At 49.3% G+C, this 26,223-nt stretch overlaps 1 protein-coding gene across 1 annotated transcript; it reads right to left on the minus strand.

Annotated features, from left to right (window-relative positions):
• Positions 1 to 620: 620 nt before the first annotated feature.
• Positions 621 to 24,530, minus strand: LOC149351299 (protein obstructor-E-like). Its single transcript, XM_089580618.1, has 5 exons — positions 24,272 to 24,530; positions 12,511 to 12,702; positions 9,208 to 9,396; positions 915 to 1,128; positions 621 to 761 (listed from the first exon to the last, which is right to left on the minus strand). Exons 1-5 carry the CDS (start codon positions 24,315 to 24,317, stop codon positions 692 to 694), a joined length of 711 nt encoding a protein of 236 aa, XP_089436744.1. The 5' UTR covers positions 24,318 to 24,530; the 3' UTR covers positions 621 to 691.
• Positions 24,531 to 26,223: the final 1,693 nt, after the last annotated feature.

A 26,223-nucleotide genomic window follows, 5' to 3' on the forward strand; every position in this document is an offset into this window, starting at 1 on the left:
GTCTGCTTCCTATTTTCAGAGCTAGACGTTGGATGCCGACTGGCAGCGATGAGGCAACATTCCACGAAGGCCCATTCATTGTAAAGAAAGACAATTTTCGGCTACCCGACAGCATTCCTTGAATTAACCACCTAAGCATGGTAATGCATTTTTATTGAGCAGTCAACTTTTATTACGGAGGCATCAACCACCAGGAAGGCAACACACTTGTAGAGATTTATGGCTGTACCATTCTTCTTGAAAGGGAGACAAAAGCGCCTGCAATGACCTCCAAAAATTATTCAGGGGTCATGAGCTCGTGCTGCAGTAGTGCAGGGGGCTTCTTCTATAGCTTCGTTGCCCACATATGTCCGTGATCCAGCGTCGCTCTCATAATGGCACACAGACATTTATTTCAATTAGTTACTTGGTAATAACAGAAATTCTTGCTAAATTTTTAGATACCCATTTCTTGTATATGTCTGCCAGTAAGAATGCCTAGAACATGGGAAATGGTTTTTCACTGCCCAGACATTTGTTTTGTGGCGAAATTACAGCTTTGTTATTTTGCGGTTGGACTGCATCCTTGTAGTCTGAGCCTGTTATTTGTAATGCAGGATTGAATGTACAGGACACATGACTGGCGAGTAAACACTGTGTGCATTTTAATGGGTTCGGAAGATGCGACCAAAGTGCTCTGTTGTGTTGGCTCTTATCGTCCCTGGCGCCGAAGAGTCTGTCCCTTGTTGAAAGGGTTTTCCTGGGCACCGTAGTAGTTCTCGCTGCGAAAGAGCAAAAAATAATTTCTTAGAAAGATTGCCTCAGTTGTAATTAGTGGTCACTTCGCATGGACGAGGTTCATAGAGCTTATGCTCCGCGGCTACGAGTAGCGACGAAGCAGGACAGCTCGACTGTAGTGGTGCGGGGCTACGTACCAGCCGGGAACGTTGACGGGCTCGTCACAGGTCCTGGTGGATGGGTTGAAGACGGTGCCTTCGTCGCACGAGAGAAGACGAGGCAGTCTCTTCCCGTAGTACGTGGACACGCACACAAAGTGCTTGGCGCAGTCCCGAGGATGCGCGTATGGAGGATTCACGAAGTCTTGCAGCTCGTACGCTGTCGGCTCAGGACACTGGAAGCCCAGGTACGCTGCGAGAACAAGTGACACCACGCCCGAAGCATTTAACTTGCAGTTTGCAGGCAGTGGCCATTTGCCGTCCCTAACTTCAGTAAGGTACGTTCGGGATTTTGATACTTGTCCCAAGCAGTACGATCGAGCTAACTTGCGGTCCGTGTACAGCACCGTTAGTGCTGTAAACTTCTAGAATGTGTGCATTTTTCATGGCCTTCGTTTAAGGCTGATAAACCGGATACACCCTGAGCGCTTTCGTGGCTTTGTCGCTGCCTACAGAAATTTAAAAATCAGCACTGAAGAGTGGGTTGACCGTGGAGCGACGAGTATCGCGCCAATTGAGCGGACACTAAAACTGCAAGCTGTCTTTACTGCAACGCCTGTATGTAGCGCGCCATAGCTGACTAGACATGCCTGGGTAAACATTGGTGCATAGTTCGATATAATATATTTTATGCCACTACGTGAGAAACTATGTTTTAAGAGCTAATAGCGTTTACTGTAAACAGCACTGATATTGCATTCGCCTAACGGATAACTCCTCACTTGTGTTGAGCTCTGCAGACCGCAAACCATTTACATACGCCTGGCACTTCCTTTTAGAAGACTTGCGCCCAGATGTCGCGCCAGTCATATCGTTGTGCTTTTTATTCCAAGTGTTTGATGACCACGGGATACCTCTTCTGCCTTTGTAAGGCCTAGAGCTACTTGTTTCCTGGAATCACTTTTCTATAGCGGAGAGAGCCTGTATTGCACTTAAGTTTGAATCAAACCAAATCAAGCTTTATTTTAACATCGTGATGTTGGGTGGGCACATACAAAAAGCCAAAAAGAGGCTTGACGGGGAATGTGCCCCCCTGTACAGGGCAGAGGTTGTTACATCAGCGGGGTGAGTTACAAATAAACAGTAAAAAACATCATGTGGTATCTGCGTGCAGCAAAGGTTAATAATTGCATAGGACCACTATACAGGCTTATTAATGAACAGAACAATCGCGTCGATGTTAACTGGCGTCCCCATTAACTTCGCCTGCTGTTCATGTGAACGACGGAAGTTCTTGTTAGGAGAACTTCGCATACCTGAATAAGTGTATTCAGGTAAGAAAACAGATCTTAAGGCCTCATGTCTGATTAACACTTTGATCTAGACTGTTTGAAAGAAGAAAAAAAAAGCGTTGTCGGATATTGTTATGCTCGATAGGCATATACTCCTCGCTGCTACACGACTGACCAAAAACCAAGCGAAATCTGTAAGTTTAATACGTTAAGAGGATTGAAGGGGCGTTGTTATTTGAACGATGCATACCCATAGCACTTATGAAACCATAATTCGGTCTGCATGGGGGGAAAGACCCGAGTCCGCAAAACAGTGATTTCCATTATGCGCGATACAAATATAGTTTTATGTTTTAGAATTTAATTTGTAAACTACGCATTCGTGGCGTTTTGAACGATGTACAATACAAGAACTTAGCTGGGAGTTGGGAACGGAGCGCTATTAACTCAGGTTGTCGCTATTCTTCAAGTATAGCGTTCGATATTCGTGCACAATTTCGTGAGCGATTATCGATGCGCCTGCATGCACCTACACGATAGAGCAGAATGAATGAGTAGTTTGATACTGCGCTTCTTTTTGCATTTTGTTTACACCGCGGGGTGAGCGATCAAATATTTATGCACTCGAATCCCGTTGATTCGAGCTCGCTTGATTCCAACTTGCACTTTATTCGAACTGATTCTTTGGTTCCGTCAACTTCAAGTGCAGAGAGAGAGAGAGAGAGAGAGAGAGAAGCCCTTTAATAGAAAAACAGAGAATTTAGCCGGCGTCTAAAAATTGCTGGCATGCTGCTCTGCGTGCGGAAAGGAATTTAGGAGATAAAGGCAGAAAGACAACGGAGCGGAAAAGGTTAAATAAAATAAAAAGGGGAGAAGGTAAAATGCGGCCATTAAATGCGTACTAAGGTGCATCGGCCAGTAATGATGTTACATATGAAATGAAGTGCATAGTCCTACATATGAGCTAACAAAGTTCACTGCGTGAAGGATGGTTGAGGATAACATGCAAGGTGAAATTAGAGCTTGTCAACATGTCCAATGTCCTTTATATATGCGAACAAAAAGATCATTGCATGTCTCTGTTGCCTAGGGCAGGCTAAGGAACATAAAACACTGTCTATCGTTAGAGGCACTGGGGAGAGCTTCGCCATGCAATGCTCACAACACGCACGCTTGTCAGCATATGCAGGACACTCAAGCAGGATATGTTCCACGGTTTCGATCGAGCCGCAGCCGTCACAAAGCGGACTGTTCATTTGACTGCAACGGTATCGCAAGCCGTTCGTAAATGCAGCGTTCAGGTGAGGTCGGTGATAAAGTGTTTCCAGATGACGAGGAATTTTGGATGGGAGTCTTGATCTGAGATGTGGGTCGACTGAGTACAGAAATTGGTAGTGATGTGTCGGCAAGCTCCAGAGCCGATACGTTTCTTCGGAAGCAAATATTTTAGCCATTTGGGACACATCAAATTTCGTAAAGAGAGTCCGAATATATTTCCGATGTAGGTGGCCTTTATGGGTTGCTTCACCTTCTTTTTCATTGGCCAGAATGCCACAGTGTGCTGGTATTCACTGAAATCTTATGCAGTGGCCTGCAACAACAGCCAAATGATGTAGATATCCGATGTCAAGAGAAATGGGCTGACGACTGGTGTTCTTCAGCAGGTTGAATAGAACCTGCAAATATGCTTTGCAGTCCGTAAAGATGACACATCGGCCGGGGGTTTGGCGCAGGATGTAGGAAACAGCTTCCTTAATGCCGTGAAGCTCAGCTGTCGTAGGTGTCTTCTGCTGCAGCCAGTAAGAGAGGGCATTGTTTTTTGAGAGCATATAAAGGCCACGGGAAGAGGTTTCTTGAGTAGTTGAACCGCAGGTGAAAATGTGGGTATGCTGCGTATATTCCTCGGTTAAGTAGGCTAGAGTAGCTTGCAGAAGCGCTGCCTGTGGCATGCGGCTTTTTTGCATTCACACCTGGAATAAACTGCTTCACCTTTAGAGGCACGAGTGTGCAGGGGAGAAAGGACAGAGGCAGTAGTTTCTGTGGCTGATTAATAGTGGGGAGGGGTAGGAGCTGCACAGCTTCGGCAAAGCCAGTAATCTAGGTGGACACGATGTAGGAAGTGCTTCTTCCCTTCGATGAAATGGTGGAGGTGGGTACGCATAGTTTCCTGGGAGGCAATCACATCCAGCGGGAGCCAGCCTGCTTCCGCTACTGTTTCTGATGCAGAGGAACCCTTTGGGAGGACAAGGCATATCCGCAGGCAGTTGTTACGTGCGGCCTCGAGAATCTTCTTGCTTGTTGGAGATAACCTTTGAAGCACCGGTATACAGTAGCACAAGGTTCCTTCAAAGTAGGCTTTTTCAAGCAGAACCATTGAACGACAGTTGCTGCCCTACCATGTTCCCGCCATGAACCTGAAAACTTGCGATGCTGCACTGATTTTTGATCTGAGGCTACCACGGAGATTACTGTCTATCACAACACCTAGGAATCGCTGTGATCGTACATAAGGTTGTAATCGTCCACCTGGGACGAGCGCACATTGAGTCATCGTTTTTCTTGTAAAAGACATGGCAGCACTCTTTTCTGGTGAAAGGCGAAGACCTCGGGAGGCCAGTACATCGAGATGTGCAGTAGCGCTCTCTGAAGACGTTCCTGAGTAATATAGTGCGAACGTGACGCGTTCCAGATGTCGATGACATCTGCACAAATCTTTATGCGTACTCCTCGCGGAGGGTTTCTTGTTATTTGTATAAGGGTAATAATTAACAGGGGACGGCTGAGCACCGCTCCCTGAGGTACGCCCCTTTCCACTGCGTGAAAGAGTGTCGGACCATTTGGAGTGCTCATAAAAATTTTTTGTTCTTTTAAATAGTGTCAAATCCGTTTGTACACCCTTCCTCCGAGGACAAGACTCGCCAAGGCTGCGAGAAATGCGTGGTGAAAAACAAAGTCAAAACTGGCCTTGATGTCAAGGAAAACGGCTATCGGGATGTACCCGGCATGAAGGTACTCTTAAAGTGATGAGATGAGGGCGATGGCATTTTCAGTCGCAGACCTATTTTGACAGAACCCGTTCATTTCTTGAGGATACTTATTTCGGGCTTTCGAGGTACCAAGTGATGCGTTTGCAAATCGTTCGCTCCATAAGCTTACCTACGCAGCTCAGTAGGGCGATGGGCCGGAGGGATGCGTAGCTTGTTGGCTGCTTAGAAGGTTTCGAAACAGACAATTTTCGTCAGCTTCCATTCTGTGGGGACCTCGCCAGTTATCTAGGAAGAAATGTAATATTCCAGGAGTCGAAGACGGGAGTTCTGGGGTAGCATTGTGATGGCGTCATAGGTCACTTCATCGTGACCAGGAGACGTGCGTCTGTTCGATTCCGCTGTAGCTGTGGATAGCTTTTCATGTGTAAAAGGCAGGTCCAACGCTGGCACTGCCGCCTGTGGAATGCTTGATTGACCATCTTCGCAGAGTGTCGAAGGCCCCGACCCCGCTGACAGTAGTCTGCAGTATTCTTCCGAGACTTCTTTAAGGGATTTTCGTTCAAGCAGAGGGAGTAGAGCGCAGGGGTGAAGGTGCTGGAGTAGCGTACGCATACCTCTAACGATCCGCTACGTCTAACGATACCTCTAACGAAATCTTATGCAGGCGTACATCCAGAGTACAACAAAAATCACGCCATCTTTGCCGGCTGAGTTTAACCAGATAGCACCGAATGTGACGTTGTGCCCGTCGGCAGGAACGGAGGTTTTCAATGTTTTTTTGTGCGCATGGCTTTCCTTTCAGCTCGCCTGCGAATAGCGCACAGCCTTTGAAATGCCTCGTCATTTGAAGGTTGCCTATCATTTTTAGCTGTAATTTGTGTACTCTCTCTCTCAGGCAGTGAGCCATTGTCGATACTAATTCCTCATTCCGGGTTGCAACAGTAATTCCTCTGCTTGCAACGTCCTTGTATGCATCCCAGTCTGTAGATTTCGTAAGGAATTTCTTTGGCGCTGTCTGCGCGCGGACAGCTGATATGAGGGCTGCGTCACTTCCGTGTGTTTAGAAACCTTTGCAAAAGGCAAAGTTGTCGGCAACTAAAATTGTTTCAGAGGTCACGTCGATGCTGCTGGCAGTCGTCAGGCCTCGGAGGTAGGTTATGCTGCCCTTATTTAGCGGCTCATTTGAATGTGTTGAGAGAAGTTCTGCAAGCTTGGCATATGTATGTGAGCTGCCCTAAATTTCATTGTGAGCATTGGAGTCTCCACAAATAATATGCGGAGGACGTCCCTGCTATAAAGTCTTCAAGCCTCGGAATGTCGAATGGTTTGCCTGGCTCAAGATATACTCTAATGAGTGTGCACACTTGTCTGCCAATCAACGTTACGGCGCATACGCATACGTTGTCACTGTGAGGCGGGACATCAACCAAGAAGGTCGGGGTATCCTTGCGGAAGCCTATTAGCAATCTGCTGACGTCATCTGGTCGTTGTGAATGGTGAAAGTAGTATCCGTGCAGTCGAAAATTTTCTCTCCAACGTGCGATTCAAAGATGATTATGAAAGGGAAGCGGTACGCTCGCACGAGCTGCCGCAAATCGGAGAGTTTCGAGCGTAAAGCGCGAGCGTTCGACTGGAAAATGGCGCATGTGCGAAAGATGTTGCGGATGGTCAGCTGTGGTGAAGCTGTCGCTATTGAAGCCATGATTATCGATGTCTGGTATTACGCCCGTGTGCGGCGTAGAACGCAGACACCAACGGCTCCATGGGAAAGACAGCTTCTACTTCTAGGAGAGCTCGTGACGCGGGGTTGGCGCGGTCAAGAGCCTTGATGGCTGCAAACAGTATCGGAATCAGAAGGCATGCGATGTCTTGTTCAGTGCTTCCGTTTTGCTGCCTTTCACTGTTGGTCCTGTCGGGTTGCGGTGCCTTAGGCTGAGAGCGAGAGTAGCCTTTTGTCGGGGCTTGTGCCGAATGCACCGACTACTACGCCATGTTTCACCACTACGCCATGATTCGCCACTACGCCATACTGTACTACGCCATGTTTCGGCAAGGTCATCGGGTGTTGCAGTTTGACCTTCAGCAGAAGGAGCACCGGAGGTGTAGCTGTGACGTCAGGCCACGTGACTCGCCGCAGCTGCAGCCGCCGCACCGCTGCTCCGACCGCGGTCCCACGGTGCGCCGACCACCGCTTCGCCAGGTGGGGTCATCTGATTATGCCCGTTACTCGGTGTTCGCTTAAGAAGGCGACGCTGCTCTCGCATGCAGTTTCGCTATGGATGAGAGCGCGGCTGACAGTGTGCCTAAAAGCTTCTAACCCAGTCGTAGCCAAGTGTAATGGAGCTTTCGCCCTAACTAGGTTTAGAAGAGTTAAACCACTGCCAATTTTTTTCATGCTTTATTCCGAAGTGAAAACGTTTTTTTTTTTTTTTTGCACTGCGTCACACAGAAAAGTTTGCACATTATTACAAAAATGCCACAAAGTTTTATATTTCGTTCAGCGCTGATCCACACATGCAATTTTGTGAAATCGCAAAATCGACGTTTTTCCCCGTTTGTGACATACTTTTGTTTCCAGGACAACTACAAAGTTTCTTGCAAAACTAAGGTCCATTGCTTTATGTCGACACATTTGCCCACCACATATAAAAATTACATAATGCTCATGGGACCTCGATTGCCCTCCTTATCTGAGCACACACATAATATATAACAAAAATAAAGAACTGCTGAGAAGGTATATATCTGGCTCTCACCCGCTACTGTCGGGTATAGGACAATACATTTTGATGCCGGACTCATGTACGACGGTATGCACTGTACTATAAAAAAAAATGACGGACGATCTAGAGTTATTTATTTATAGGTTATAAAATAACCGCAGTTATTTTAACCGCGGTTAAGCGCGCCCGTGTAACAATGGTATTGGGTGCGCTAGCGCTTCGGTTTTCACTTCGGTTTCGGTTCGAGGCTCAGTTTTCAAGGTCAAGCAGGTTTCAGACAAATATCGGCGAAATCGGTGAGTGGGGTGCCTTAGTGCGCGCTAGAACTTTCGAGGGACACTTTAAGGGCATGACGCGATAAAGTTAATGGGTAAGTGCCCATATATTCTAAACTGGACATTCTCTACTTGCCGTTCATACATCGCTGGGAGTCCTCATGCCACTCCTGGGGCAGCGGTGCAGTGGTTAATTAAGCGATACGCGGCTGCCTGCGATGGCAGGTGCTGCCACCGATGGGGCTTGTGCGATCCAGCTGCTCTTCCTGAGAAACCTCTCGCGACCAGTCATTAAATTAACTGGCACCTGCCCCGGTGGTCAGCTTGCTCACAACCGGTGGGCAGGTTGTTATGAGGTCACAAAGTCGCGTGACCTAGGTGGCCCACTGAGGACAAGCAGGCTTCAGAAAAAGGTCGGTGAAATCGCGGAGTGCGGGCTTAACGGTGCACTGAAGAGGAATCTGAACTCGTCTTTTTGCCGCGGGAACTCGATCTACACGTTCCGAGCATTCTTAGAAACGTCGACTTATTGCCCTGTGTGGCCGATTTCCCAAATTAAATCGGATTAACGTCCGGCTCCCGCCTTTATTTTTTGAGTTCTCCCCGTACAGTAGGCGGAGTCGACCTACGCGTGGAGTGCCTTTTAGCCAGCTCCGTGGAGGCTTTGCTTTCGCTTTATTTTGTTTTTTTTTTAGGTTTCCATGAATAAATAGTTTCATTCGCAGATAATATGGCCGCAAAATAAGCCCGCTGAAATAAAAATACGCGCGGACTATTTGCTACTACGGATTACTACGTATTACTCCGCCGATGGCAGAGCGGCAAGCCGCCACGGGACTGGGTGAAAGGCACTCCACGCGTTGGTCGATTCCGCTCATCGTACGGGGAGAATTAAAAAAAAAAAGCGGGAGCCGGACATTAATTCGATTTAATTAGGGAAATCGGCCACATAATTGTGAACGTAATTTGCATATACACTCAAAAGATGAAAGAAGAAATGGGAAAATAACAAAATGCGGCAGGATCATGCACGCTCAAAGCGGATTTGGGCGTACCTTCGGCGTCGCAGCGCTCGACCAGGTCGGGCCAGTCGCAGACTCCGCGGCGCTCGTTGAAGGCCAGTCCCTCAGGGCAGTCGAAGGCGAAGCCTTTTCCATCCACACAGTTGTAGAACTTTCCGCAGTTGGCCTCGTCCGCGTACATGCCCCAGCGACGGGGGCAGTTGCCCACGCCCTGCGCCGGCTCTGCAAAAAAGGAACGCGCGCAGCCGCCCCCCCACGCGGTCAGCGCCTCTGGCGGGAGGGGGACGCGGTGCTCACTGCGCCCAAACCCCTCCGTGGGCGGCCTCTTTCTCGCTCAGAATTTGGAACGAGCAGTCCGTGCTTCCGCCGTTCCGCGACCGATACGTTCACAAACAGTGGAAGGCCGCGCGGAACATTCAAGGCCGCGGAATTCATTACAACCTGCTTTGTTTCCCCGCACACGCGCTGCGCATACTCGGGCCACAGCCATAAGCAATGATTCATCGATCCGAAAAAAGCTCGTTCCATCTACATGCTTCCCCCTACCATACCCCAACAGGCTCCTGCTGGCATTTCTTTTCTGCAGCTCACGCCTACAAAGGAGATACGAGCTAATACCACTTTCTGGATTCTTTAGTGCACTCTCGACTGGACGCTGCTCGTTTCTTCCACGGCTGATGCAACCCCTCCCCTTTGTTTCTTTCTACTGAACCTAAAGCGGGAGACTTCTTGGCCGGTGCGTGCGCTTGGCATCCATGACCTCCGCGCCCCTTCTGCGTAGACGCCGTTGGCTGTGCGGTAAATGCGTTCGCGAAGGCCTTGGCAGTTCAGCATCCGCCAGGCCGCGAAAAGGCTTCTGTGGACGCGCCCGCTGGCAGCTGGTGCGCGGTGTGCGTGGCTATTGTGTGCATCCAGCGCACTCACTTACGCGCGCGCGCTACTTCATTTCTTGCACTAGTCCTTTTACCGGATGCAAGCATAGGTGGCGAGCCTGCATTTAAAAAACTAACGTGAGGCAATATTAAACTTCTGCCTGGCAATGCGCACAAAAAAAATACCGCAAGCAGCACGATCTATGGCGCAACGCTTCAATGACAAGAAACAGCGGAACTTTGGCTGTAAAGTCGGCCTGTTGCTCTCTCGAGTGAGCAAGAGTTGTGAACACGAACTGTGGCTCAAGTTTTTCTTTTTTTCTTGCAGGGGAAGGCGTAGCACTGCAAGAAGGAGGTAACTAATATACCGGTGCTACGCAAGCGATTCTGTTTGTTTGACGTTAAGTCTTGTTCTTTATACCGCCGCTCTTTCAGCTTCTTACGTCGGGGAAAGGCAAACCTATTGCTTCACGCCTTGCGTGGTCGCAGTGTGGGCAGTTGGAGCTAAACCTGAGCTGCATCCGGAACCCTTAGAACGAGTTTCGCATACAGTACGGGGCAAGCATCCTGTTCGTTTCGCAAGGAGACTTCACTGTAACAGTGTACGTGCTTCATCGTGCGACACATATAACACAAAACACTTGTTGCTACATCAGAACTGAGAAAACCTGCAGCGCTGAAGACCGTGTTAAGAAACTGTACAACTATTCACGTGAGATCTGGAAACCCAATGACGAATTTCAATATTAATTTCTCCAAGCGCGCATCTAGCGCACTTTTGCAGCATGATTCAGCTGCAAACATGAGCAGCAGTAGACAGGTACACGAGACGAAGAACCGTTGTCCTGGATCTCTGAATTCGAGCCAAACGATGGGCTCACACAGAGACGATTAAACATTATTCTGCCTAGGAACGCCATCAGCACTCAGCCGCATGCCAACCAGACCCTTGAATACCGAACGAAGTCCGGAAACAGTGGCGGCGGAAGATTATTCCTTGCTGGAATATAATAGTTTTCTGTCCCAGGATGAAACACGCAGCGTTTCCGCTTCGCGTCTAACAGTAATAGTCGCACAGTTGTGCGGTGGGAACTACTCCTGATGAAGGCAGCGATCAGAACACCAGTCTAGCGGAAATCTAAAGCTCATCCAAGGTTGCAGTATGTCGTCACTGTAAATCACCGATGTAATAAGCTTGGCTGATGATTACTCGATAAGATGAGCCGATCGAAGGTGACCCTTCAGTTCGTTATTCTGCTACTATGTACTAATATATTGTTAAAAAAGGTGCAGTTGGATAGAAGTCAAAGAGACCTTGGAGTCCTTCCGTAAGCATTTATCCGGTAGTGAACGTCCGAAGCAGAACTGACTATACGTCGCCTTACCCGAAGAACATAACGGGCCGACGCTGCTCGCATTCAAACGCGCAACAGCCGTATCAAATACTAAATCTTGACTAGAGCGAGTCGGATATATTCAAAGCAAGATTCGCTTCAATACTTGTACTTCGTCTAATGCAAACCACACAGCGCGTTGCAGAAGCAAAAGCCGACGTAAACTGTACACCCAAGAAGTTGTTCGCGCGTATGAAGGGTTCGTGGAAGGGCGCTGCCGATGCGATGGCAGTCCAGAACAACCACCAATAAAGAAGCCAAGGCGCCGGCAAATCACGCACCGTTCTTACGTGCAGACAGCTCTGTGAGTGTGGCCCCTATTTAGCTGACGCTTCCAATTTTCGGCAGCTATTTGAGCATCGTGTTGTTTGCGGTACAACGAACAGCCGTTGCCAGTGCAGTTGGGTACGTCCAGCTCGTCATACACGCGGGTCGTTCGGCCATATTCACTTTCCTGCTAAAAGCGTGAAGTCGGGTTTCAGAGATGAAGGCGCTGCCGCCGTACACCGTAAAAGAGAATCGCCTCAACAGTGGCCGCAATTTTAACTTCACCCACAGCAGGACGAAAGGCAAGTGTCTGATTTCCAAGGCGACGTATACCCCTCAGTTCCCGGTCATACTTGTTACCCCACAAACAGTGATTTGCATAATTCCCGATAGCCCCGCGTTAGTGGTACAGGAGTGGAGGTGCAAGTAGCCGGAAAGAAAGCGGAAAGGGGTGTGGATTTTTTGCGCCATCTGGAGGCTTCCATAAGCTGTTACAAAGAAGGGGCATTTACATACCTCTAGCCTGCGAAAAAAAAAAAAAAAAACAAGAGGGTGACACATGCAGCGCGCTAAAAGTGTGGGCGAAGTGGGATATCCTGGTCGGGGGAGCATTGCACGACGATCAGGGGGCAGGCATTTTCTCAGCAAAGCAAGCCTGGCGACAGGGATGCAACCCCATGCAGGGACACCCGCAAGGCGAGGGGGCCGCGCCAAGGGGATGTGCAGGCGCTGCTAGGGCGGTTGGTTTTTCGCAGTGGATTTCTGACCGAGGGGACACGCGGGAATTCTCCCGATAGACTTACGCAAGTATGGCCGGTTCTGGCAGTTGATGTCGAATGGAAGGTCGCAGCGCAGGTGCTTGTAGCTGGCCTCGTCATTGAAGACCAGCCCGTCGGGGCAGAAACCTTGCACCACGGTGCCATTCTTGCACTCGTAGTAGCTGTCGCACTGCGTCTCGTGCGGGAAGAAGCCGTTGGTCGTGCACTGGCACCGGCCTGAGGGCGGATGGAGCGAGCGCACACCGTTAGTGCGTGCCTGCACAATGGCGTTCGCACGCGGTGCAAAGCCGAACGGACGGGCCTGCGCCTCGCACTCTGCTGCCCCGTGCCACCGCAACACGACGACTCTGAGCGCCAATTTCCAATACTCCCTCTCTCGCTGGCATGCCAAAGCCCTCTAAAGAAGCATCTCGCCTCAGTGAGTCCTAGTTAATGCAGTGAGACGTACTGAGGAAGCTCATATACGGACGATCAAGGCGGATTGACAGTATTTTTCCGAACTGGCCTGGTCTATGTGTACCGCCCCTGTTTACCGCCTCCTCCGAGCGTTGTACACAACTCCCCCTTGCTGCTGCACCCTCCATGCGGAGTTGGATGCTCTAGTGGGCACAGCCTCTTTTGGGTTCTCTACAGGTCAATGAGTTTTTATTTATGAATACTCTAAGTATAACCAGGACCTCTAAGTGTGAAGAGACGTCCCACTTTCAGATCATTCGTAATGCCACTCGCCTTTGATTCTTCTGCTTGACTCTGACGGTATAACTGATGACAAGTGGACGAGACGGTAACCTCAATAAGCAGAGTCTGGCTTAATTTAGAGCAAGTATTTTTTTTTTCAAGCTTCAGAGCTGCGTCTTTGAATTCTCCCATGTCCCAAACTCTCCCCGAATATATCTGACTTCTCTACTTGCTTACTGCACACAGCTGTAGTAGGTTTAAACATGCCGGTGATAATTAGGAATGGCTCCCAGGACGTGCTCATCCGATGCGCAGACACAGCAGTTAATAAATACTTGAAATGGCATGGTTTAGAAAGCAATTAGCATGGCTACTTCAGCAGCGACGAACTGTGTGCTGAGTAAGTTCTTGCATAGCATGGATCCAGTACAATACCGCAATGTGCTGAGTGATTCGCAAGGAAGCTGGGGCGAAAGTTTCGTAGTCTTGTCGTACAAGCTGCCAAGAGCGAAGCTTTCAAAACAGGACCTTTAGATGGATCTCCTTCGCGCTTGATAAATCGTCCTGCAGGCGTAGTTTCGCTTCATTTTATTAAAAGGTGTGAAGGATTGAGAAAAAGAGATGACAGACTGCACCTCGGCGTTTCATGGAAGCAAGCTCGTCTACGCAGCACAAATCGTTGACTATGCTACAAGTCAGCCGAAGCAAGCAAATGGAAACGACTTCTTGTTGGACTAGGCCATATGGTAAAAATAAACTGCGCCCGATCCTCGTTGGGCCTTCGGCAAGGGGCCTTCACTGCCCACTTTGTTTTTTACGCGACTAAAATATGGGTAACAGCCTCCAGCGAGCGATTTGCGCTTCATCGGCAAAGAACACGACTGCAATTGAGAAGCCGCTTGACCTTTAGCGTCCGCACTTCGTCCTTTGTATGTGCTGGGAAGAAAAAGGCCAATTCGCGTTTTACATCGTGGCACTCCGTGACCCCACTTTCCACCGTACAGTGCGCTTCGGGTCATTCCGGAGTCGCCTCACAGCACGAACTTGCTCCTGTCCTGTGTACTGCTTCAATACGTTGAAATCTCACATGACCACTTTCTAAAGCGGTACTGCACGACCAGCCGGAGCACCGAATTGCACCTCTTGAGCTGAAGCTTGTGAACTGGAGGAGTTTCTCTCTTACGGCAGCTACACGCGAGACTTCGAAAGGAAACAGAAGTACGTATAGTGAGTGCTAAGGGTTAAAAGTGTCCCGTCCTTGAAACAGGGGGCAGGTAGGCTTTCGGCATGAGGATGAAAATTGAAAGGACATGCGTTTTCCTGCTTTCGCGTTTATTTACGAGCTGGCTGCTGACATTGTCGACCTCATGGCATTTGGTTCGGTACGAAGGCAAAGGGCTAGCGCTCGCTAATCTCGTTGTTTGTTTAGCCGATGTCGGCCTTCCCACGATTTTACCGGTGCCGTCAGGTGCGTAACACGGAAATGTTGACAGTCTGTGGAACGCACTGCACTATCACTGTGTTCTTTTCGCGGTGCAGTTTCAAGACTTTGCGGAGCTCTTCTGCATAGTTATCTGCATTTATTCGTTTGTTACTAAAGGGGCATAGTTTTTAACGAATTTCAGTGTCGGGGCTATGAATCGAATGCCATAAGTAAGCGTAAATGATCTCTGAACTAAAGAAGGCGCACAACAAATTATCGTTTCTGCGGCACACCTTTTCGCGTCTCGTCCATTTCAGTGCAGTGAAGAACGAAAAGGAAATCGCTGTTTTGTGTTCTGGAATTCACAGTTAACGTGTGCGCGCACTAAATAACGGCGCTGTATACTTTAGTTTCAAGACGCAGCACAGACGCCCAAACGCAACACTAAAAGTTAAAATAGCAAGTTCAATCCCACCAGACTCCCGCCTAACAGACAGCTCGCGCGACTAACGGCCTCCCCCAAGGGTAATGGTTCTCTCGCGAACTATAGCTAGGAAAAGGACAGCGCATAGCGGTAGCGGAGAACACCTTTGCTGACCTCAGGGCGCACTGCGCAAGAGGCGTATGCGCTTTTGGACTCGCGGGTGATTTTCGGCTGCCTCCACTACGCGTCGGCTTTAACGTGATCACGGTACAGGATGACCCAGCTGTGGAAGCCAAAGCTGCGCGTTACGCCATTCATCGAAGGTCAAAACTTTGCGACTGTGCAGGTAGTTTATTTTGGATCGCCCAGGATCGCTTCCACCCCGGCTCCTTTGTTGTTGGTTTTTTTTTCCCCCTACCCCAACGTAACGTAGCCTGTGAACACCCCGGATGGGCTTTAGTGATAAGACAGACAAAATTCAAACCAGGTTTTTTTTTTTAGCCCCTACACACGTTCTGCACTTTTCGCTGTTGCACCTCTAGCACACTCCATAGGCCGTAGCGCGAATTCTTGGAATAATGAAAAATGCCAGATTGCCAGTGTAACTCATACAAAGCCTCCCGAAATGTATCGCGCTCTTTGGGAGCACAGATATCGGAGCTGTGCTACGGATAAAGCGATCTGGACTTCTTTTCACGTTCCTCAAAAGTTGCGTGTCGCTGCAATACTGAGGCACTGAAGCACTTTAGTCATGTACGCATATGGCAATATTATGGTCATGGCAGTGCTCAGACTCATTTTTATCTGCATATCTAGCCTCTATGTTTGCATGTGTCCATTTCTCACAAGGATCATGTGCATACGAGGTGTCCCCATTAACACAAGGACACTTTTAGACGCTTATTAAGCTGTCTTTCCTTCATTTTACTTTCTTTATAACTCTTTCTTTCTCGCCAGCCGGAATTTCTTTTGCGGATGCCAACATCCCTTTCCGTCTTTTCCAAGGAACCCTCCCGTGCGTTTACACACGCGAAACTCTTGTGCACGTGTACAGCGGTGAGCGCGCGAATGAAAGGCCAACCCATCTGTTTTCGGAACCTCGCAGCAGGCGCATCGCAATTTGGCGCGGCGCGACGAAGCTTCGTCGTGCGACCTCGCCTTAGCAGCGATATAGACGGCACATTGAGAACTTGCCAAGAGAATCGGCGCAGGGGCTACGATAGCTGGCCAAGGCTGTGCGCCGTTGAGAAGCGAGCGCCACTCTCGTGGTGGCCGACTGCATGCGCGGTGCACTCGGCACCTGCGCGCCGGCTGTGCAATGCCGTTGCGGGCAGGGAGAACGATCATCACACATACTCTAGGGCCTGGTCCCGCGGCGGTAAGAAACGAGCTTTTGCAGCGGGGCAGTGGGCTGTGTAGTAATTCATAGACCCCCTATTGGCTGCGCTGAACATCCTGAACGGATACTACAGCAGCAGCTGATACGCCCTGACTGTATCTGGTGCCCCATCGCTAATGAAGCGCCTAGGAACAGCAGTTCTTGCCCGCCACATGTGCTAAAGATAGCCTGTCAGGGTAGACACCTAATTATTCAAAGGAGCCATCGCCTTAGCGGACCTCTGGTGTTCTGTGCAAGTGAGGTTGCGTACTTAAGTGTGGGAGACGTCTATCCTTGGCATGCATCCTTCAGCCAATAGCTAATGGTCCCATTGCAGATCTTTATTCACTGTGCGTCTGAGAAGGCCCCGAGGAAGAGAGAGTGAAAGATTTAATAAACGCGCGAGGTCCAGGTGGTTGGAGCATTTAGGAGAACTGAGGCTAGAGTCCGAGGCGGTACAGTGGTCACCCAACAAACGGGCTGTGTGAGCTACTGTTACGACTCGCCTTCGTCCTGGGGAAGACAACGACATGGCAGCAGCGAAACGCCGACAAACCCCGAGACGCGCGTTGGGTGAGCGCCTGGATTGCCACGGAAGCCGCGTCCGTCTGCCCGGTTGAGCGAGCGTTTCCCGTACACCGAGTGTGAACGCGCGTTCGAAATGCGCGCGAACGCCGCTCATGGACATTCCGGCGTCTGCGCTACGTGGTTGGCATCGTTCCCCTCTCCCAGCGCGTGACGACGGCGTGATCTCTCGGGAGTGAGTGAGTGCGGGTGTGTCTGTGGTTGGTGCCAGTGAAACCCGGCCCCCATCTAGGGACCCTAGGGAAGGGAACTCTTAAAAAGCCGGCAGCGGCACGGCCGAAGAGCTTGCTGTCATCATGGTCTCCTGTTGAGCTGTCGTGATGCAGCGTTCCTGCAGCTCACTTGTAAATATTCCTGTATAAAGTCCTCTAATTGCCTTTTCCAGTAGCCTCGTCTCAGACGTCCCTCATCCACTCTCCGGCACACGGCCATGCTACCTCGTCCGTAACAAACTGGTGGCAGCGGTGGGATGCTGCTACCTCGGCTTTAACACTACCAAGAGTTCATAATACTTTGGTGTGCACCTGCGAAACGGTCTATTTTAAGAATTGTGCGTGAAGAGGGGAAAAGATTTTAAAAATCCATTTCATACCGATAAGCACCGTCACTGGACTGTATGTACTTGATTTCGGGAGAAAAAAAAAAAAACAACGAAAAACAAGCAAACATGTAGTGTCGTTCCCTTCTCGAACCAACATTAATTTAAGCCATTTCTAACTAAGGAAACACGAAGGGGACAAAACAATTGAAAACACTCAGGCACTCAGTTAAGTAAATTTCTGGTCATGGGGTTTTAAATTCAGCAGTCAGTATTTACTTAAGAGCTGTGGCGCCTGTGCTTGGTAACTGAAAACAAAATGTGTCATTACATCAACCAAAATATTACACTTGTTACTTTCTTAGTCGTACTGATACAGTTTCGTATCATTTCATGACAGTACGAGCGTGATAGCAATTTGTATCTTTTTTTTTTGTGCTTCTCGTGGTTCTTCGATGGCCAGGCACTAACTAAATCAACTGTTTCACCAAAGTTCGTTACCAGTGATAAGTGCTGTATAGCTGACAGTATCAAGTCAAAATGACAAATGCTTTATTAAACAAAGCTCGTTATGTTTCCGGAGGCACTGCAACTTCTCAAAAGAATATTCGGTAATCTTCACTGCCCAGGATGGTCCGAGGTGGATTGCTCAAAATTCGCTCACAAGCATTTAATGACCATGCCGCTAGACCCGATACCGTTTTCTGCAAAAAGAAAGTCACGGTGGTATCGTTTGCCAATCCACAATTTTATTTCTCTTTTATTTCTCATGCTTTCTTCATCCTTCGCTTTCTTTCATGGAGAATCTGGACAGGCCGAATTAAGCACCTCTCAGTTACTAAACACTAGGCGAACTTTCACTGACGCGCTCACTATATTCGTCAATTAGACTGTTCCGAGTGGAGTAATGTAGAGTTTTTGTTCCTCCAATGACGGGCCATTTGCGCCGTTGATTATGGCTTCATAGCCTGAAACCGTGTTGTTGATCGATATAAAGATAAGTTAAACGGTCGCCGCCTTCACGCCCTCCTGCGACTTGCCATCGGAGTAATCGCACGCCGACATCCGACGTGACCATCGGGAATTCCGGATCCGACGGACGTGCAGCGAAAGAGGCGCAACCGCAGTGCACGTATCTAGTCGTCGCGCATTCTCTTTATTTTTTTCCTCCCTTTCGTTTCATTTCTTTTTTCCAAATTCTAGGCCAGTTTTGAAACGAGTTTTCTCCCGTCACGCGTGGACAGCGTGCAAGGGGTTCGCGCGGCGCGCAACCTTGAATTGGTCCCGCACTGTCGATGCGTCGCGTCGATAAAAAGCGGACCAGACCGGTCAAGGCGGAGAAGAGACGAAAATCCGTGTAGTACGTGGGCGAGAACACATATAGGCGCCGCAAACCTTGGATCCCGTAATGAGGACTGCATTCCGCAGCGAACCGTCGACGCTGTGTGTACGGCGTCATTACTCAAGGATCCGCGCAGTCGGCGAGGATATCTCGGCCTCTCGCGCGAATAACGAGGCTATACATACTACATGCACAGGCTTCTGGCGTCGCGAGCAGCCGTACCTTTTTCTTCGCTTTTACTTCTATCTCGCCCGTGCAGTGGCGCTCCATCGCTATCGCAGTGAGCTACGGAAAGCGACTGATTTGTTCCCGGCATGCTAAGTGATGGTAGAACGCACGAAGCGAGATGTACAGTGGAGCTACGCATGTCGTTGCCTTCGTTTGTCGCGGTCCCATTTTACGCGGCACCGTTTGCTTCCGTCCGGTCACGGCCGTTTTCTGGACCACATTGATTGCACAAGCGGAAATAACGGTTGAAATTTGTCTCGCTCGCAATACTCTGGGGGGTGCAACGCCTAACGGTGTCCCTGGTTCTGTTTAGATAAGAACGGTTGAGGTAGTGCCATGGCTATCTTTTTGCCAGGAACAGGTCATCAGGGTCGCATTCGTTGTGACGTTACGAGAGCCAGCACGGCGTTATGCGGTCGTCTTGGACCACCCTCTTTCGTGGCTCTGTTCATGCACTGTTTTGATCACTGAATACGTCGCAGTGAGGACACAACGACACACGCATATGTACTCTACGTGATCAGCTGAGTTCGATCTAGTGGTCATCCTTGAAAATTATCCGAGAAAATTACACTTGAAGGACTTGCAAAATCTAACGCAAACGGCAATTGAGCTGGATGTTTACGGCAAGCGGGCACGGAATAGTGTTGCGATGGTGCAGGTGGAATCGTCAGCCAGCCGAGACGAGGGCACAGTTTGCGGTCACACCATCAGTGAGGGCATACTGATAACTTGCCTGAGCACTTGAGTCCAGGTTAGCACAGACGACCAAAAATGACTTCATGTCGCAGCTTCCTGCACGGCAGCTTGTGGAAGAATTCAAGGTAGGCCAACCGTTCAATCTTTCCAATCACCTAAGGAAATATATGGCGAATTTTGTCCGATTTTGTGGCTTGCCTCCGGAGACAACTTCGCAACTTTAAATTTTCTTTATTCGCACATGCCAGAATATTGAACTTGCGTTGGAACGAAAGGTTGGCGCAAATTTATATGCAAAAAAAATTCGTCTATAAAAACAAAACTCATTACCTTTTCTTCAGGTTACCAATGTATGAAATTTTTCATACCGCAAATTGGCACCTCTTGCGACTTCGGATTTTTTTTATGTCTAAACATTTTTTCATTTTATCGCAAACTATAAGGTTGATTCCTTTGTGTGCATTCATTTTCTAATCTCCCACAATCTAAAACGAAAAAAAAATAATCGTGAGACCACCATCAGCGTTCTTATCTAATCGTGACCTCTTGTTTCAGCTCCATGCACTGTGAATAGTAGAAGGTGCGCAACCGTCCAGCGTGCAAACATGCAGTTTCGACAAAAAAGCTGCGAACTCTCGGCGCGCGCGCGCACCGGAAAAGAAAGTCCCACAAAGCTCTCATCTGGTCGCGCGCGCTAACGCGGGAGCGCCTTGTTTCGACATGAGTTCAGGAAACGCGTGTGCGGCCGACCCAGATACCACCTCACATGCACTCTTCTTTTCACCGAGGAAGCGGCGGCAAAGTAGGCATGAGACGAGGCGAATTTCGTTTTGTTGCGCTCGGGGAAAGCGCTGCCGCCGCCACGCATAAAAGCCACGCCACCCACTCCGTAAGTGCCTGCGCCAGTCGTGAGTGCGAGGGGAAGAGAGTTCCACGCCACGAAAACGGCACCCCGCTCGAGGCGTTTTGTTCCAGCCGTGCCGAACAGCTGAAGAGATCGTACGGCACCGGTACTGCCCATGCGGCGTGGATATGCAGTTCAAGCGCCAGAATACTTAGCGCAAATTTGTGCAGTGTTCCCACGGAGACACAGAAGGCGCGCTACAGCTAGCAAGCTCGTGAATGGTCTTTATGGACTAGCTAATCTGAAATGACAGAGCAATGCCCAAAAACCAGAGGTGGCTCTGTGCAGCAGCGAAAACAAGAAAGCAACAACGTGTAAAGCCCGCGTGTGACCCCGCATTGATGATAGTGCTTTTGAAAGCATGTTTGCAAAACTAAGCGAGAGGAGAAAAACTTGATTTAAAGAAATTGCGATTGTAGGCAGCGCTCAGGGACGGATCGAAGGAATGATTCTATGGCACAGTAAGACACAGAAAGCGCACGTCCCTCAAAGTCGATTGGAGCGCGCTTACCAGCACCGGTAGATACCTCGTTATCGGCATATGCTGTCGCGGGTGCACGGCGCCAAAGGTTATTTTTTGGTCTTTACATCGTTGTTTTAGGTTAGCCTGTCTACAGCTGTACTAAATATGTGACAGCTAAAAAGCACAGCGCAACTTTGAGACAGGGACGAAGAAAGACGTCTTTGTCCCTCTGTTTTTTAGCTGTCATGTGTTACGAACTAGCCCGATCAGCCCCGCTTGGAAACTAAATACGCCGCCGAACACAAAACGGTGGGCGGGCGTTTGCGGGTAAAAAAAAAGAAAAAAAACGAGAGCAGGCGGCTGGGTTGTGGGAAAGAGGGAGAAATGTTTTTTACTTCACAGCTTCCTACCGTTCGCTGATGCTTTCTGCATCCGATGCGAGGATTTTTCTCGCATTTGCACTTCCAAGGCCAAATGTCGGATATTGAAACTCTCAGAAAGACTGCGCTTACCTTTAGTTTTTATTTTTGCCATCGTCAGTGCTGTGAATAGCACAGGTAATTAATACATGGAGGAAGAAAAGTATTAAAAGGCCTGATCCAAACGCGCTCACATCTATACGCATGTGCCGAAGGCGCCTCGTGAAAGCTCGAGCTGCTTTTATTATCGCATCTGTGTTTTTTTCTTCGTTTCATTTATTTCGACTTGAGCGATCATCATTAACCACAACGCGTACACCACAGCGAAAACAATCCCCTTTCATAAAGCTACTAATAAATTCGCGTGCGCGCTTCAACTGCGCGCGGCTTGGCCTATCCTTGGTCGAAGTTCTGCGCAGAAACATCGTGTCGCATACATGGCCTAGGGGTGGCGTCCTTCGAGCTGGCGCTCATAAAGGAGCGTGCGCTGAGGCCAGGTGCCCGGCGCATGAGACAATGGTCCCCGTCGCAACCTCGGATAGGCCGCACTAACAACCCCTGGCTACTTCGCAAGGAAGCGCGCTTAGCAGTCGAGAGGGCTATCGTGAAGCCGCAATGTGTGCGAATACAAAAAATAAAAGGAAGTAAGAACCAGCAGCAGTCGTGGTATTGCGCATGGCGCAGCGGAATAGCAGACGCATATTCTTGGTTTGAGAGATTAGGCCTAGTATTTGTAATTCCCTCGCTTTTACCATTTATTTATAATTCGCGCATGGAGGTTTTACCGAAAGGAGTTCTTGAACGAGAGTAATCTGGTGTTCGCAGTAGTTAATGCTGTATCCGCGCTGCGTTTGTGAGCAGCGTGGTCAATGCGTCGTCGTTCGAAGCGCGAGTTTCGTGTCCGTGATAACCACGGTGTCGGCATCAGAAAATGAGAGCTCGGCGGGAGGGGTCACGAATTCTTAAGCGCAACGCGCAGTACCGGCTAAATGCAGCCAGAATGCCACCACAATACCTCTGATGGTACGGCGCTCAGACCGAGGATAAACGAGAAGGGGAAAGATGGAGGGAAGGCCATCTTAGTACTACACACTGCGCAAATTTCGAAACGCGGCAGTCCATCAACAAATAGAGCTTGCATCTTGCGATAAAGAAGCTACAAGCGAACGCTGCGAGCGTGCATTGCACGAACAAGCTCCGCGTGCGAGAAAAGGAGATCAAGATCAACCGATTGTTTGCTCTTGTATACGAATGCGCACTTTCGCTCTCCGCTATCTTCGATGCTTGGTAAGGAAGGAGTCGTGTTTTCAACGAAAACGACGCATCTATAAATTTATTTCTAAGCCACATTTGTTTTCGCGCTTGCAACATCGCGCTGAAGAGAGGACAGGAGGGCGTAAAGGAGAGCAACGATTCTAATTGGACTAAGTCCTACGCTTTGCCTTTTTTTTTTTTTTTCAGTGACAGGCACCCTTGGGGCGATACCAGACGAACGCGAACTAAAACTAAATACCATTGTATTTTTTTGGCCCCGGGAAAGTATAGTGACATTAATATGAGGAAGAATGTCTGCACTTCGAATCCTTAGCGGTTGCACAAGTGCAAAGTTAATATTCGCCTTGGATACGCATCGCCCCTCTGCGTAACTAGATACCTGGCTTTCAGAGCTGAGCGAGCGACAGACACCACTCGCTGGAGGCTGTTGCAAAGTATTTCATCCACAATAAAATTAGGCATAAATATTCTGAGTCGATTTTTTTTACAAAGCCTGGACTTACTATCTCCGTCCTCGAGGCACAGCAAGCATTCATATTCGCTTCATAATATTATTTGCCCAACTCACATATATGTTTATGCCACCTCTATTCGTTGAATGATCACGCAATGCTCTTAACGTGGCGTTTGGTACGGTGGGAATACGTAGTGGCATAATATATTTGAAATTCGTCATTGCAGACTGCGGCACTCGGAAGGTAGGCAGACACGGGAGCTGCTGCCCTATCGATGCCATGTCTCCTTTCTGAGTACCGCATGATACGCGAATAATCTAAGTATTACTACCTCTATTTCCCAAACTAACGCTGCGAATCGACTGCGCAGTAAACCTTCATTACTGCACTTAATGTTGGCCACCAAATGAAATGCAAACGGGTCAGCACGTTTCTGACCAAGCTGTTATTCAGCTCCGCCGACAAGTTCTCGCATCATTTGCGGTAATAAATGCACATGCATGAAGTACTCCTTGCACCTATCTAAGAAGCTACGTCCTTTTTTTTTTTTACGGCCCATCACGTTTCGGGTACGCGCTACTTGTGCGAAGGTTCGATGAGTCCTTTCGGTGAACAGCACGTCAGCTTTTCCATGCACAGTGCAAGCTGCGCAAAGTTAGAACATACCGTCACATTTATGTGGCGATATAAACGAACGGGGCTCTGCTACGGCACGACACTATGAACTGCATTCGCTTCGAAAACGAGAAATCTGAGGACTGAAAGCGAAGGGCCCAGGATCCGCGGACTTTCCGCAGCAGACAAATCCCCGGTCCTGTGCTCCTTCTCAGTAAAAAAAGCGTCTAGCCAAGGGCCGCTCAGCAGCGAGACGATGGACAAGTAGAGAAAGCCCGTGGTGGGGGGGCCCAGCCGAGGCTGGGCCCCCCGCTGTCGGGGACGAGCGCAGGCGCAGGGCCGCGGCGGCGGAGACTCACCGAGGCCCAGGAGGCCGACGAAGATGAGCGTTGCGTAGAGGAGCATCTCTGGAGGAGCTGTGATCCGGTCGGCTTTCACTCTCGCTATGGTAATGCGCCGGCGGCGCGGCGCTCCTCAAGAACTGTAGGAGGGCTCGCTCTCTCCGAATCTGGGTCACGTACGGTGGCGCGTTTGCGTGACCCTCGGGGGTCACGATGGGACCCTTCCTTCCCCATCGCCTCCGCGCGCCACTCGCATCATGTGCGCGGCTTTTCCGCCCGCGTGCTGAGAGGGCTCGTGCCCAAGAGGGTCGCCGGATGCGCTCCTGCGGCGGCGGCTGCGCGGGGCGCCACGGAACTGTCGGCCGTCGCTTATGTCACGGCGGTCAGCGGCCACAGGGAAGAAGGCGCATTTGGCCGGCGTCGTGCAAACTCGCGCCCAACTGCTGCTGTACGCGACGGACGAATATCTCCGGGGAATCGGCCAATGCGTGGCCAATGTCTGCCTGCGCGTGCTCGTGTGGACGCGCGCACGTATACTGGCGTTTCATAGTGAAGACAGCGCGGGAAAACGAGAAGATCAAAGAAAGACACAACACAAGCGCTGACTCGCAACTGACTTTTATTCGAAGAAAACGTTCTTTAAATGCTTTCCTTACAAGGAAAACACCAAACGTAAAGGAAGACAACCAAAACTACTGATCATACATGACGGGGACAACACACACAAACAATCGCCGTGGCGCATACGCGTGAGACAGTTAGATGTCTTTCCCGGATAAATAAGAGACTTGGTCGACCGAGGAGAGCACAACCAGCATGCATGGTGCACTTATAGGTGTAGTCTTAAGTCGAGAAATTGGAGATCCCGATCTTTTGGAAGTTCTGTCGTGAAAGTCAGTCCTCTTGAACTACAAGTAGGGTCATACAAAACTGGTAAAAAATAGCATTATTCTCTCATGCCTTAAATCCGCCATTTCCAAATCTTGTGAAGATAGGATTAATGAGAGTGCGATGTGCCAGACTGCCCGATTAAGGTCAAGCGGTTTCCCTTGCCATTTGATTTCTCGGGCACTTCTTGCATGGGTGAAGAAAGGTGATTAGCCAAAACGGGAAAGAAAGAAGTTCGTGGTTGCGTCGTACACTCATGGTGTAGCGCATGGGTTAAAGAATGTTGCTGGAAGATACAGCGTTGACGTTGTGTTTTCAGCACCGAGCAAACTTCACCGTGTGTGCAGGCAAGTGGAGGTAAAAGCGAAGGGAACAAACACAAAAAAGAAAAATATGGGTGGTTGGCAGATCAACCATCAGAGTCGTTTTGTACCATGCAGTGTGGGGGTGGTGTACAGAATACCTTGTACTTGCGGAGCGGTTTATATCGACCAGACGGGGCGATGCATAAATGTTCGTTTGAGTAAACATTGCAACTGCCGCTCCAATGATTCTTCATGAAATCATGCCCGTCATTGGAAGAAAGGTACATGCTCTCCTTTTCTCTAACACCGTCATCCACGCCAAACATAAAGATAGGTGAACGCGTGAAATTATAGAGGCATTTCATATTCACGATAACAGTGGCGGTGCATCAGCGATCCCTCTATCGTTCTCAAAGATAAAGAGTTCTCTTATTTATCCGGAAAAGGCATCTAACTGTCTCACGCGCATGCGCCACGGCGATTTTTTGTCTTGTCACCGCCATGTATGATCAGTGGTTTTGGTTGCCTTCCTTTACGTTTGGTGTTTTTCTTGTTAGGAAAGCATTTAAAGAACGTTTTCTTCGAATAAAAATCAGTTGCGAGTCAGCGCTTGTGTTGTGTCTTTCTTCGTTCGTCTCATTTTCCCGCGCTGTTATCACTATGAGTAAATACCAACTCGCCCAAATCGCAGCCTTAAGTATACTGACGCTCATGCAACCTCACAGTACTCGTGCTTGATCTGGACGGGATCAAACGTGCAAGGTGAAGTGCCTGCGC

The sequence above is a fragment of the Amblyomma mixtum genome, chromosome 3 (assembly GCF_055824585.1).
Source record: "Amblyomma mixtum isolate Tamu chromosome 3, ASM5582458v1, whole genome shotgun sequence".
In the NCBI taxonomy this organism is placed as follows: domain Eukaryota; kingdom Metazoa; phylum Arthropoda; class Arachnida; order Ixodida; family Ixodidae; genus Amblyomma; species Amblyomma mixtum.

Bases quoted from the DNA above. Each gene is read 5' to 3' on its own strand.
- LOC149351299 (XM_089580618.1), bottom strand. From the start codon at position 24,317: ATGCTCCTCTACGCAACGCTCATCTTCGTCGGCCTCCTGGGCCTCG. The intron at 12,703-24,271 runs GTGAGTCTCCGC...ATCCGCCCTCAG, and splicing joins CGTCGGCCTCCTGGGCCTCG to GCCGGTGCCAGTGCACGACC. The intron at 1,129-9,207 runs GTACGCCCAAAT...TTGTTCTCGCAG, and splicing joins CGAGCGCTGCGACGCCGAAG to CGTACCTGGGCTTCCAGTGT.